Genomic DNA, 13,977 nt, shown 5'->3' on the forward strand with positions numbered 1-13,977 from the left:
TTGAGCACGGTTTTGTCCTCAGATTGTGTTATTTAAGTATTAGTGCCTGCTAACAGCATGCTGATGTATGCGTTTCTCTGCAGGCGGATTACGAGGTGACACCGGATGAGAAGAGGAAGGAGTGCGGACAGGAGCTCATCGAAAAATACTTCAACCCAAAGGTACTCTCTGATGTTTCCTGTCAGGTCTGACATCGTTGTATTTTTATTAGGATGATATCTGTTAGTATTTTTATTGTTTATTGCCCACATGTACAGGATCAGAGATAGCTCAAAGCTCATTTCCTTCTGAAGCAGGAAGAAGAAACAAGCCCAAACAGAAGACCAACGACCATCAAATGACCAAAAGGTTTCCACTGGCGGTCATTAAATGTGTCACAAACATAAGAAAATATCTACAAAAATCACCTGAAAAGTGTCCAAACTGTGATGTTTAAAGAAAATTATTGCATTGGACGATCTTGGATTTGATAACAAAACATCAGTTTTGTTGTCAAAGTAGCAGAGGAGCTCTGTAGGAGTGATTTAAACTTTTATTAATGATGCATTCATTGACAAAAATATCAGACCAAAAGTCGTCAAATCTTTTCCATGTTTTACATTGTTTCTGTCTGTAGGTACCAGTGTGCTGTGACAGTGTGCACTATACATTTATTTGATAATTTTATTCAAAATACATGACCTGCCCAGTGGAGTAAATTAATAAAACTCGTCATCACAGCAGACTGAATAGAGTCACTGAGTTTTGGACAAAGTGCTAAATTTATTTGTATTTTTTAGTTTTTTACTGTTATTATTTTTTCAGCCAGTTTTGTAGCAGAAGGTTCGACTGTCTTCTGTTAAAAGCCGCCACTGTGGTTGAATTTTAAAACACCTGCCTCTAGAGCGTCCCTGAACGCATCACTCAGGAGGAAGCACTCAGTCCGGCTCGTCAAGAAGGAAATCTGATGGAGAATCAGATTTAATCAGCTGATGACGGGAGCAGAGCTGCTCATTGGCTGACCTTATGATGATGTAACTATGAAGCAGGGTTTGTGAGGTTAACTTCAGGATAATCCTGAAGTTTCAGTGTCATGAAGGTGGTTCACTTCTCAGCAGGCGAAGGTTATGTTTGACATAAGAGATCACCGCCTGCTGACCAATCAGATCTCTGTGTTTGATAGTAAGAGGGTCAAAAGTCTTTTCTCTCTACCTCAGGTGTTTCCAGGCCAGGTGAGATAGGTAGTCTGATGCCTGACCAGCATCAGTGCTTCTGATACTCTGATTGGTCATTGCCTGTGTCAGGATCAGTGAAGCAGATCAGAAAGAAATCCTGGCCTCGCCTCGTAGTTCAGGCTAAAGCTCCGCCCTGATGTTTCCAGCTAATTCTGTGTGAGCGTGAACGTGCAGGTCTGAACCTGCAGACGAACACGAACACCTCCCAGCTCCGTCTCAAACCTCATCCGCCCGGCTCTCTCTGTCAGAGTTACAGTCGGAGCTGATTCACTGTTTTCACCTGGATTTCATGTTTTTTCCTGTGCAGTCAGAGGACCACGTGCCTGAGGTGGAGGAGGCCATGATGGCTCAGTGCACAGAGAGGCTGCAGCAGGAGGCCTGCAAAGACCTCTTCAAGGACTGCACCAAGTAAGATTGCAGGGTTTTTAAGGATATATTTCCCCAGTTTAATCAGATCAGCTTTTTTAAGGCTTGTTCGGACTCTCGCTCACCTCGGACCCTGGAACATTAAGGTTGAGAGGTTTTCACTGGGCAAGGGGATACTACCAAAAAACATAAACAAAAAGTTACTTGTAACACAAATGCAAAACCTCAGCTGTTAGATAAATCAAAGAAATTAAATCTGAGACCCCCCCACACACCTTACAGTCAGGAGTAAGCAGCCCTAAGGCTGAAACAAGAATCCTCGGTCTTTGTTCAGCACCGCGGGTCACACGAACCTGACCCAGCCTCCTGAAGCGCCCTAAGAGCCAAAAATCACACAAACAGGTGCGCTTCAAACTGGAAACGATACACCGAGTTCCTTTAGTTTGATCTCAGTGATCCAGACCAGTGAAACCAGTCCATAACAAACTGTTTTCAAAGAAAATCAGAAAAAGATTCAGAGCTGAGACCATCCGCCAACCAAAGACGTCACCAGATATTATTGTTAGGAAACCGATGAACAGGCCGAGGTGTTATTTCCTGACTCTAATGTACATCTAATGACATCAGTTTACAAACCACAGTGGAAACCCATAAAACCAAAATAATCTGGTTGTACTTTTAACCTTCCCTTTCACTGCAGTTTAGTAAAGCTGGGATCCACAGCACCATTTACAAACTGGAGTAAGAAACAGTTTCAGGGTAAATAAATTAAATCAGCTGAGTCAGATGTATTCTTTTACCTCGAAATATTTAAAATACAACAGCTGCTCTTTTTGTCCATGCTTTCTCACAAAAAGCCTTTGAACTCTACGACTCGTTTATGGCGTCAGCATTTACCTGATGATGGTCAAACACACGAGTAACGGCACCAACAGCTGACTACGACAAAATAAGACGAGCAGACAAAAAGATGAATGTGCCACATCCAGATCCTATCTCAAGTCCAACCTTCACTTTACTGGGAAGATCACAAGATCTGGAATATTCTGCTTCGCCTGCTGCCGCTTTAACCCTTTAACCCCTCATTTAACCCTTTAAAGCCGGTCAGAGCAGCACGCTCCATTTTGCGTAACTACTTTTAAATCCCGGTAGCTCTGCAACCACGTGAGCTAGCGCAATAATTTATTTTGCATATGAAACCGGAGGAGTTGTACTTACATCTTATGCCATCAGCTTGTCCTCGGTCACAGTTTCCTTCCACATATAGTTTTGCAAAAACTGCATAAAAAGCACATGCAGCAACAAAAACATAATATTCCAGAAACACGCTTTGCTGATCCGATCAGCTGTTCATAACACTTCCTACGATGGAATAGACGTCAGCGCGAACCATCGCATGTCCGCCATGACCTGCCCGAAACAGGAAGTGACGTCATTTTCGGGGAAAATGTAGTTTTTTACCATCAGGGCCTCATGAGCCTATACTGGTGTTTTTAAAAGTTATGTTTGACTTTATGACTTTCTGTGTCGTTTCTGGGATGCTTAGGACTCATATTGCACTGCTGGAAATAGTTTATTTTGATGCATATGCTGCTTTTTTGCAAATTTGCATTATAATATTTATTTTCGCTTTTCCTGCAGTGTATAAAAATTGGTGTATTTCAAAAATAAAACTATGAAGACAGTTAAAATAAATTTCCTGTGGTGGGAAACTAGTTTGTGCAACTTTTTTCTATTTACAGTTTTGAGGGATAAGCCTCTTAAATTTCTCTAACTAGAAATATATGTTAAAAAGACAAAAAGGATTTTCAATTTCTTTGTAGTTTATTGCACTTTTTTGCAATCTATGTAATTACTATGCACTTAATGCAGACATATTATTAAAAGTTAGGCTGTAATGGTTGTATTGATGTATAGCAACTTGAAATGCTCCCAAAAATGGCTCCACAGCATGTAAAAATATAATATAAGCTCTGGCGGACTTGGTTCTAGGTCTTAAAGGGTTAACCCGACTCTGTGGATGGGCAGTGATGTGCGTTTTGTCTCCGTTTCACAAAAAAATATTTCCCCCAGAATCTTCCTACTCAGACGCTTCATTTTATGGACACATGAAGGGAAATTTGATTACATCTTCGTTTGAGAAGCTGCAGATTTTCCGAGCGTGTGATGAGCTTGGAAACGAATCAGCGTTTGTTTGAACAATGCCCTGTTTGTGTAGGCGCGGCAGAGAAATTGCCACTTAATGTCAAATATAAGAGATTCAGCTGTGCAGATATGACAGACTTTATCCATTCTGCATGAAATAAAACATCCCTTTGTGTCGAGGGTGTCGGCGTTAGCGCTTATCCAGAAATATCTCTGGTTAACATCGAGGGCCCTGCAGAGAAACCGGCAGCCGGGCTTTGATGTCGCCCCCGTGCGAAGTCTTTAAAGTCACAAGGCTCGAGTCCAACTGAAGTCAGAGTTCAGAGCAGCGTCGATTTTTAGAAGGTGATAAAGTCAACGTTGTGTCCTGAGTGTTGTGTGTGTGAGGGGCTATGATTGGCCCAGAGGAGGACCAAACGCCCGAAGAGTTCTCCATCTAATAACGTGTTTCTGGGGTTTTTTGTTAGGCAACAATAATTCAATTCAGTTTTATTTATATCGCGCCAAACCACAACAACAGTCGCCTCACGGTGCTTCAGGATGTGAGGCTAAGAGCCGACAGCATACAGAGAGATGTGTGACAATGAAATTCCAATAATCACAGTTTCATTTTAAAGCCCTGAGTCTTTGTAACATCTGCAGTATCGGAGGCTGTTTGTCAGGCTGCAGATGACGTAAAACAAAACTAACTAACTTGAGCAGGTTGTAAAAATAATAAGAATACATTTAATGCTGCTTCTCTGATGCGGTGTGCTATCACTCTTCATCACTGCGTAGGCGTGACGCAGCGCAGAGAAGCAAAATCAACACCACGATCTCTGAACTGCAAAAGCAGCCATCGTGCGTCATCTTACAGCTGACAGTAGACCATTCAAAGCTCTGTGTGGGTCACTCTGTGGCTGAGGGTAACCTGCAGTTCCTCTAACGTCCACCGGAGGCTTACTGCAGGATGCATACAGGGCACCCAAGGATGAAACATTTATGGCTAACGCTGTAGCCTGTGCATCGAAGCAGAGTCTCATTGAGGACACTGATGACCGACGAAGAGGTGTGTAAGAGAGGTTTACTGTGAGACCTGCAGGATTTCAGGAGCATCCAAAACAGGAAGTAAGCAAACGGGTTTGTGATAAAACCATGACAGCCCCAGCGATGTTTGCATGCTTTGCAGCATCTTATTAACGTTTGCTGTAGACTCAAACACCTCGCCTGCAGCTCACAGCCGGACACACACCAACAACAACAAAACTAACAACAGTTTGCACTGGCGAGGTGATTGCAGATGCTGTGCAGGTGCGTCCATCTCACCTGCAGCAGACTCAGACCACGCCTCGCCACAGAGTTAGTCTGCACAGTACCTTTTTTTTTCTGGCTTTTAGATGACTCGACTACTCTGAGATCTCTCCGTTGTCCAGCCATCCGTCCATATTGCTTATCTGAGTGCAGGATGGAGCGGCACCTCCACCAGCTCATCCGCAGAGACAGTGTGGGCCTCTGACATGTTATATCATCTCTGCAGCATGTCCCTCCTCCTAGTAGGGGTCTGCTGGGAGGTGTCCTACTCAGTGTCCTGAGCATGGACTGACTCCTTTCGATGTGGAGGACCATTAGCTCTGCTCTGAGCCCCTCTGAGTCGTTTAATCACTAATAAAGTGTCACCAGGAACATCCCAACTCACAACAAAGTCATGTTCAACTCGGCGGGTTTGTGTCCACATGAAGGGAATAAAATACCTGAAAATTAGGGGTGGGCGATATAAACGATATACGATAGAAATTATATAAATTTGGCTGACGATAGAGATTTTGACTATACCGCTCTATCGCGATAGCGCATGTTGATGATGTCATCAAGCTGCGCCTGTTTTGGTCGAAAGCAACGCAGCGGCTACTATTATCATCTGCAAATTATGCCGACAGTCATAGCAAAGAGATGAAGCACTTAAAGGATTAAAGGATTTTAAGTGCGTCTTATAGTGTGGAAAATACGTTATACAGAAGAAAAGAATATATCGCGATATATATCGTTACCGCACATGCTTCAAATTATATCGCGATATGAATTTTAGGCCATATCGCCGAGCCCTACTGAAAATCCTTCATTTTCCTGAGAGTCCAGTGTGAGGTTCACCTTAACCAAGTCAAATCACAGCAAACAGGAGACGCAGAAATAATTAGATTGTTGACTTAAATGACTTAAATGATCGGAGAGCTCTCAGTGATGAAGCTGAATTCAGTGTGAAACTGACAGCTGTTGTGTGTCATGTGTTTTCCAGACTGATCCACGACTACCTGAGCATGGCGCCCTTCGCAGACTACCTCGACAGCATGTACTACAACAGGTTCCTCCAGTGGAAATGGCTGGAGAGGTAACATTTAAGCATAAACACCAACTTTCTCTTTCTCCTTCTTTCTTTCTGCTCTCTGTGTGCAGCAACTTCTTCAACTTAAAAAAAAACAAACTCAGGTGCATTCAGAGGCACTAAATCCTCCACAGGACCAGTATGAACACGCTCAGCTGCTTCAACAGTCTTTACAAACAAAATCACCGTCACACGTTTAAAAATCTGATTTGGAAATTGCTCAATGGGGATGTTTCACTTTTCTGTTGGATATTATGGGGTAGCTACTCGAACAGACAGCCTAAAGGGGGTTCTGCAGAATTTCAAGCAACACCTGAGGGCGTTTGCTCGATCATGCAGTGTCTAATCACGTCTTCAGAAATAAACGCTTCCACAGAGCTGTGCTGAGCGATAACAGGTTTACAGAAAAACAAAGGATGACAATCTCTCCAAACAGCTCCAACGTGTCCTGCAAACAGCTCCTAAATACCTGAAGGAAGAGCAGCGATTCACCTTCAGCTACACTTTTCTATTCCTGTAATCTTTGAGGTTTGAACAGCAGGTGGGTGTGGCTTCTGTGACATCATACACATCCTAGAGCAGAAAAAACCCAACTGCTCCTGGCACAGGGAGTACTTAAACAACTGGACTTCCTATAAAAATCAAGCAGCCGGCCCCTGCTGGTTGGCTGTAAGAGACGTCCATGTTTTTATGCACAGCAGATGGCGCTGTAGATCGTTTTTAAATCACACCAGAAAATAGACACAGCAGGGAGTCTCAAAGTGTGGGCCAGAGCCCCCTGGTGGTCTATGAACGAACTGCAGTTTGGCAAAAAGAAACATTTGACAATAAAAAATTAAGTATTTTTCCACTAACCAGTTCAGGTTTTGGGAGGGCTGCAGCCTATCACAGCAGCCGTACTGGACAAGTCTGTTGCAGGGCTCACACATTAGTATTTAATTAATTTGTTATCGCTCATTTGCAAGAAAAGTAAAAGGGAAGCTGTTTATAGAGAATTGAGATCAAGCAAATCTTTGTGAACCAACAATGAAAGAAGTTCTTCTTCTTTGGTCTTGTGTGTCAGACTTGTTTTTTTAAGATTTCAGTGTGGCTTCCTTAGAAATGTTTGGTTAATTATGAAGCGACCTGCAGCTGCTCGAAGGACCTTGAGTAAAACCACTCAAGGTCACATCTGGCGACCTTAACTTTTCCCTTAGGATATTCTGTCACATGGCTGCGCTGCCACTTTAGCACACAGAGTAATTGGAAGAAATAGTTTCTTCTTTCAACACTGAGAAAAATATCCACAAGCCAAAATCCAGACTTCCCACAGGGACTTCTCCTGATGAGGATTCCCAGGAAACACCAGGGTCCTGATTCCTGGTATTCAGCTGTAAACGCGCTCTGATGAGTGCTTTGTTAATTTGTTTGTGGTGGAGTAAGCCGACACACAATGGCATAATGGCAGTTTTGTCAGGTTTGTTTGCTTCTCTGATGGTTCCCAGTCTCCACTTTGAAAACTTCAGCGATGCTGCAAACAAACTCTGGATCCTGCAGACTGTTTTGCTTTCATTGTTTAAACTTCTGCTCATGATGGATTAGCGGAAACAACGCTCTTGGGAAACCAGGGAATCTTACAGGGATCCACGTTTAGCAGATATAAAACACGAGTCTCGTTTGTTCCAGCCTCACATGCCGTTTAACAGTTTTTTAAAAAGCATGATCGGTTTTCCGGGAACTGCGGAGGGTTGTTGACCTCAAACTTGTCAGTTCATCGACTGAAGTTTCGAGTACTAGCTCTGAATTCCTTCCTTTAAATGAGGCAAAATCATGAGAAATGAGCACCATAAGTGGAAGTTCTCTTTTAGCAGTGAAGCCAGGCCGTGCTGCTGACTGACAGAGATTAAAGTCGTGGTCATTCAAGATGTCTCCACGCAGTTATCAGAGAGACAGAAAACAAGAAATTGTTTTACATAAAGCTGCATGTCATTTTTAGTCACTCTAAGAGGGCAGTAGAAAATTTAGCTCATTTATAGTTCGGAAGTATAATTCATTGATTTGTTCAGTGTAGTCAAAAAATTTACCTGAAGTTGTTTTGCTCAGCAAGGCTAAAAGAATTATAGTCAGGTTTAAGCTCAAAAGATCAGCATTGCTGCTTTACCAGGTGTAACAATTAAGCTTAACATCCAGGCATCCATGAAAACAGGATTTATGAAATTTAACGGAGTTAGAAGTTAGCAGGAAGTTAGCTCGCTAGCTTCCATCTAAACATGAGATAGCATGTTCTGACTGAGAGGTTTTGGAAACAAATTCAAACGTACAGCTCTGTTATCACTTCCAACATAAATGAAGACAGAAAACGAAACAGCAGTGACGTTTGTAGGGTTACTGAAGTTGGACGAGCTGGTGTATAATGATGTGCTACGTTAGCTAGCTACACTGCTATGTTAGCATAGCATAAACACAGTGAAGCTGGAGGATGAACGCTAACTTTTCGATAGTTAGGGACAAATGCAATCACATGGCAGGATGCTGTAAACGGACCAAACTCCAGTCAGGAGAACAACTGAGATAATCCATCCACAATACGAGGTTAGTCATTAATGTACTGCTGCATGGGCTGTAGTTACATCGTACGGGTTTAAAAACTGAGCTTTAAAAACACAACACAGAATAATTTGGGCCTGGAAGCAGGATTTATCACATCATCACTTAAAGATAGCATGTGGGGTCCCACAGGGCTTAGACCTTGGACCTCTTTATAGAAATAAACTAATGACTGCCAGTTATGTCTCATTTAGTCCTGAAAAGAAAAAGTCCTCCCTGTACTTCTGTCTGCCTGCCATTAAAAACTCAATGACTTCTTGCAGTTTAACTCAGAAATATGATCAGAACAAAAACAAGGATTGTAGTCTTATCCATCTTGGATTGCTAAGAACCAAAGTAAAGTAATCTAAACTTTATTCAGATAGAAAATAATTAAATGCCTAATGGACATTATGGTATTTTCATCTTGCCTTTGGTCTCCAACAAGATTATAAAACATAATACCTCCATTTCTTCCAGCCTCCTGATCAGAGGCCAGAAACTGATAAATGAGCCTAAATTTGAGTTAATGTTCAACTAAAGCTGCCAAGTCACAATCTGAATAAACCTCAGAATTTCTGCCTTTTATTAACTTAGGCAAAAAGACACAAAGGGACAAAACAAATCTGACATTTGGATTTAATTGGTGAACTTAAAGATGAACAAACTCTTTGTGCTTCAAGTAAGGAGAGAAAAGCGTCAGACGTGACGACAAGAAGGGAAGTAATTTTACCCTGTCAGTACTTCTTAAAAGCTTCTCTCGTGCAGGCCGATTGCTCTCTTGCTGGAAGAACGAGACTGACTAACTCAAGAGAAGCTTATGCCCGCAGACTAATGGGGCTGATTTAGCAGGGCTGGGTAATGGCTGATAGTAAGCAGCTGATGATGAGTGCAGTCAGAGAGAGTGAAGAAACCTAAACGGGGAAACTGGCTCTCAAAGTAATGTCAATAATTTATTATTTGCTTCCCACCCTGTTAGCTAGCCATGTCTCAATTTAAATCAGAAGCTGGATCTGTGATTGTTTTTCACCTGTATGTGGAGTTGTGTTGGAGTCTCTGTTGTGCTGGTGTTGATTAATATGCTGTTTGTAAGCTAATGCTAGCTAGTGTTGCTCATTGTTGATGCTGGGAAATTAGGAAAGGGAATTGGACGTAAGCGTCAGTGTGACTTTATCAACTTATGACATAGAAATCAGTCCACACGCTATTAAAGCCTAAAGAGAAAGATGGAGAAAATCTTTCAGTTTCATTAGTCTGTTCCAACACTGTCAATAAAAAGATATTAACACATTAAAAGTGAGGGTTACTGCACATTTTAATATGCAGGGCAGCAGAGAGAGTGGTGCTTTTGTTGCTAGTAAGTTTCCATATTCCTTGTGATTTCCATTGGAATACATAAGATGATTGTTGGCAGAGAAATTTGCCAATAAAAGCACCAAGGTCACATGTGCTTAATGCAAATATTCACAAACCAATGCCAATTATTAAAAAATGCAAATGTGAAAAAAGAAATAGGAGAATTTTCATCCCATGGCTTATTAAGCAGTAAATGAGTCATCAGGTTTCATGAGCCTGTGCCCCAGGGTCCATTTAAATTACCCGGTTGGATGACCAAAATGCCCAAAGGGGTGATGAGATGAGTGTTGATCCCAGGAGGGTCCAGATCAGTGGTGCTGGTGTTTATTACAACAGTGTGCAGTTCTCTGCAATCCATTTACCAACGACTGTCTGTCAACAGAAAAACTGTATTTCAAACCACTGCATTGTTCAAACAGGTGGCAGAGCTGCTGGTGTCTTATAGTTTTCACACAATATGTCATTATTAAAGTAACGGTCACCTGAAGATCAAAACAAGACACTAAGGCTACGTTCACTCTGCAGGTCTTAATGCTCAATTCCAATTTTTTGATCAAATCCGATTTTTTTTGTCTGCTCATGACAGCAAACGCGCTCTAGTGTGAACCTTCAAAGTGCATGCGCAAAAGAAGACGTCACACACAACGCGCTCTGTTTAGACTCAGACCAAACAGTATTGTTTGACCGATGGACCTTAATATAAAGACTTGTTTCTGACTTTACGTTTCACAATTTTGCTTTAAGTTATAAAGTTATTTTGTTATTTACATTTAGCCTAATAATGATCCTTATTGCTGTTTTAGAGGAGCGCTGCTTCAAAGGATAGTTACAGATTTCTGTCAGAATCTGTAGATTATACAGAACAAATAAAATGTTCACGTTTCTCCAACGTTTTCTTCTAAACAGTTTCACTGGATGGTCAGGAAGCGATCATGATGTCTTCTCCGGAGCTGATAATTGGCGTCTGTCTTGTGTCAGTGACGTAAAAGACGGATTTAATGCGACATGACCATCAAACAGCAGTCGCTTTCTAAAACATCGGATATGTATCGATTCAGTACCACATACGAAAGTGACCCAGATCGGATTTGTGCCGTTCACACTGTCATAGCATGATCGGATATGGGTCGCATAGGGTCAAAAAAGTCGGATTTGATGCGCTTTCGCCTGCAGTGTGAACGTAGCCTTAATCTACTTTTGTTAAACTAAAGTAATGAATTATTGTTATATCAGATGTATTAAGTAGATACTCAGTGTTGATCACTTCTAACAAAGTTTAGATGATAGCTGCTAATTCAAGTTATCAGTGGTTTTCTCTACTCCCCAGGAAAACTGACTATATCGCTAACTGATAGCTAGCATCTGATGTCAAGCTAATAGCTAATTAGCATTAGATTTGACAAAGAGACTAAGAGGACAAAAAAAATCAAACAAAAAAATTATTGACACATCCAATAAGAAAACAAATGAAATTTTAGCAATTTATCTAAATAAGCACTCATGCTAACATTAGCCAACATTGACCAGACAAAGACTAAAAGTTAAAATTGGTCCATAAAACCAAACAAAGAATCTCCACGACTTGAACATCTGACCAGTTTTCTCCTCATAGTCAATTTCCTAACAGGCTAGCGAGGCTCTAATAGATAAAACTGGGTTTCTTTTAACTAATGATAGCCGATATGCTAATAGTAGCCTACAAATTGTTTGCTAACCATATTAGCAGTTAGCTGGCTACCTCTCTAATTTTATCTCTTGACAAATAAAAAAATAAAGTAATAAAAGAAACGTGGCTGTTTTTCGTGTGACATCAACGGCTCTTATGTGTCTGAAGTTAAAGTTTGTTTACAATTCTTTGTTTTTCTTGATTGGAGACAAACAAACAAACAAAGGGAAAATGAGCAGACTTAACACTGCTTTTTTTTTAAGTTTAAACTGGTTTTAAACTGGTTCAGCTATATCATCATTATAGCCTTCCTAAACATCCTTTTTTCATTTCATTTCTAAACACGTGTACATTGGTTTTTAAATTGGACGTTTGTTAAAGTGAGTTTCTCTCTTTGTCAAACAGGCAACCAGTGACGAAAAATACATTCAGACAGTACAGAGTTTTAGGAAAAGGTGGTTTTGGAGAGGTGAGTACTGAAAGTTTTTGTTACTTTAATTATAATGTGTTATGTTGCCATAATGTCATTAAAACAGTCTTTCTTGAGCAGCTACAGTATATACAGGTAACGTTACCTGAGTTAAAAGTTCAGAGGCTCTGCCCTAATTTGAGGTCAGTGAAGATTTGAATGGAAAGTTATGCATTGGTAAGTCAGAAAGTTCTAGACTTTAAGACGTGTTTTTATTGGATTTAATCTCAACCGTTAAGAATCAGAGGCTGTAGATGAGTTTGTGGGTCCTAACACTGGCCAAAGAAACAGAGGGCAGAAGGAAAAACTGTCAGTTACGTTCCAGTCATTAGATTCAGAGAAATGGGTGCTCAGGCTGTTTCACTGAGGTCAGACTAAAACAAATGCCTTGAAACCTTTACACGGTCTAATCGTGCAGAGGAGTTCAGTGTTCCTAACTCAATCTTTTCTTTGGCCCCTGAAATGAAGGTCTTTATCGAGGCATCTAAATCCTGTTACACACCACTGAATGGTGTCTCTGTGCCCTCTGTTCGTCTAATGAGACGAGTCTTTTTTTTAATTCCAAACACTGATAGCTGATTAGGCGTATACGCATCAGGTCATGAGATAACAAGTCAGGGTCAGTTTTGTCGGTTCAGATCACGGTGAGTCGAATTTACTGGAACCACAAGGAAGGTCGTGGTGAGGAGAAAACAGGGGACACCTTTAAGTGATACACAAAGGCAATTCGGAGTGCTAACATTTTCTGACCGTCTTTGACCTGCATGAGGGGCTCTGGGGTCGTTCAGTGCCTCCCATCTGACCCCCTCAGAGTCAGCTGATTGCTTTTGTACAGTAACTTCAGTATATTTAATGAAACCGTGCAAATCTTACCTCCAGGCTCAGAGGATGATCTGAGCACTGATACTACCAGACGGAGGAGGACGCTGCACTGAACACAGCTGGAGGTTCTCCTCTGAAGTTTGTGCAAGTTAATAAAAGGGACACGCAGAGCAGACAATGAAGCAACAAACCGCAAAGATCACAAAACCCTCCGTGCATTCTCCGGAAAGAAAAACAATGTTTGATCCGCGTCCAAGCTCCATGAAGCATGTCTGAATTTAAATTCATTCCTCTGGTACAGTTTGGCAAAATCAGAACAAAATCCAGGGTTTGTTTCGGTTCTTCTGTGTCGAACAGTTTTACTCTGAAAGATGTTGGATAAGATCATCATCATGTCTGTATCGTCACTGTAACAAATACAACATAATTGTATTTGCAGTGTCAAAAAGAAAAAAATGGTAAATGGCCTGTATTTGTATAGCGCTTTATTAGTCCCTAAGGACCCCAAAGCGCTTTACACATGCAATCATCCACACATTCACACACTGGTGATGGCAGCTACATTGTAGCCACAGCCACCCTGGGGCGCACTGACAGAGGCGAGGCTGCTGGACACTGGCACCACCGAGCCCTCTGACCACCACCAGTAGGCAACGGGTGAAGTGTCTTGCCCAAGGACACAACGACCGAGACTGTCCAAGACGGGGCGCGAACCGGCAACCTTCCGATTACAAGACAAACTCCCAACTCTAGAGCCACGATCGCCCCTAAAAAAGCTTAAATATGGTTGTTTTTACCACAGCTTGTGTTTCTCAGCCTGTCAGTAGTGAGTTGTTTCCTTACCTTAACACTGCAGCTGAAACATTAAGTTTCCTTTAACTGTGTGTTTATGTGATAGAATCCAATGTGAACTCGTTTCCTCCTCATTTGCTGCAGTTAATATAGTTTGATATTTTTTTTAGTTTTCATGATTTTTTTCAGTCAGTTTCCAGCGAGGGTTTGTATGGAAGCCCGT

At 41.5% G+C, this 13,977-nt stretch overlaps 1 protein-coding gene and 1 long non-coding RNA gene across 2 annotated transcripts in view; one reads left to right on the forward strand and one right to left on the reverse strand.

Moving 5' to 3' along the window:
• grk6 (G protein-coupled receptor kinase 6) overlaps positions 1-13,977 on the forward strand; it is a 57,338-nt gene that overhangs the window by 30,534 nt on the left and 12,827 nt on the right. Inside the window, exons 4-7 of the mRNA XM_085173720.1 lie at positions 84-161; positions 1,522-1,622; positions 5,998-6,090; positions 12,077-12,140. Coding sequence (XP_085029846.1) covers positions 84-161; positions 1,522-1,622; positions 5,998-6,090; positions 12,077-12,140 — 336 coding nt within the window. The remainder of the gene's footprint in view (positions 1-83; positions 162-1,521; positions 1,623-5,997; positions 6,091-12,076; positions 12,141-13,977) is intronic.
• Positions 4,080-13,977, reverse strand: part of LOC146510498 (uncharacterized) — a 28,459-nt gene continuing 18,561 nt past the window's right edge. Inside the window, exon 2 of the long non-coding RNA XR_014876305.1 lies at positions 4,080-10,377. This is a non-coding gene — a long non-coding RNA (uncharacterized LOC146510498). The remainder of the gene's footprint in view (positions 10,378-13,977) is intronic.

Source organism: Neolamprologus multifasciatus, chromosome 10 (genome assembly GCF_963576455.1).
Source record: "Neolamprologus multifasciatus chromosome 10, fNeoMul1.2, whole genome shotgun sequence".
NCBI classification, from domain to species: domain Eukaryota; kingdom Metazoa; phylum Chordata; class Actinopteri; order Cichliformes; family Cichlidae; genus Neolamprologus; species Neolamprologus multifasciatus.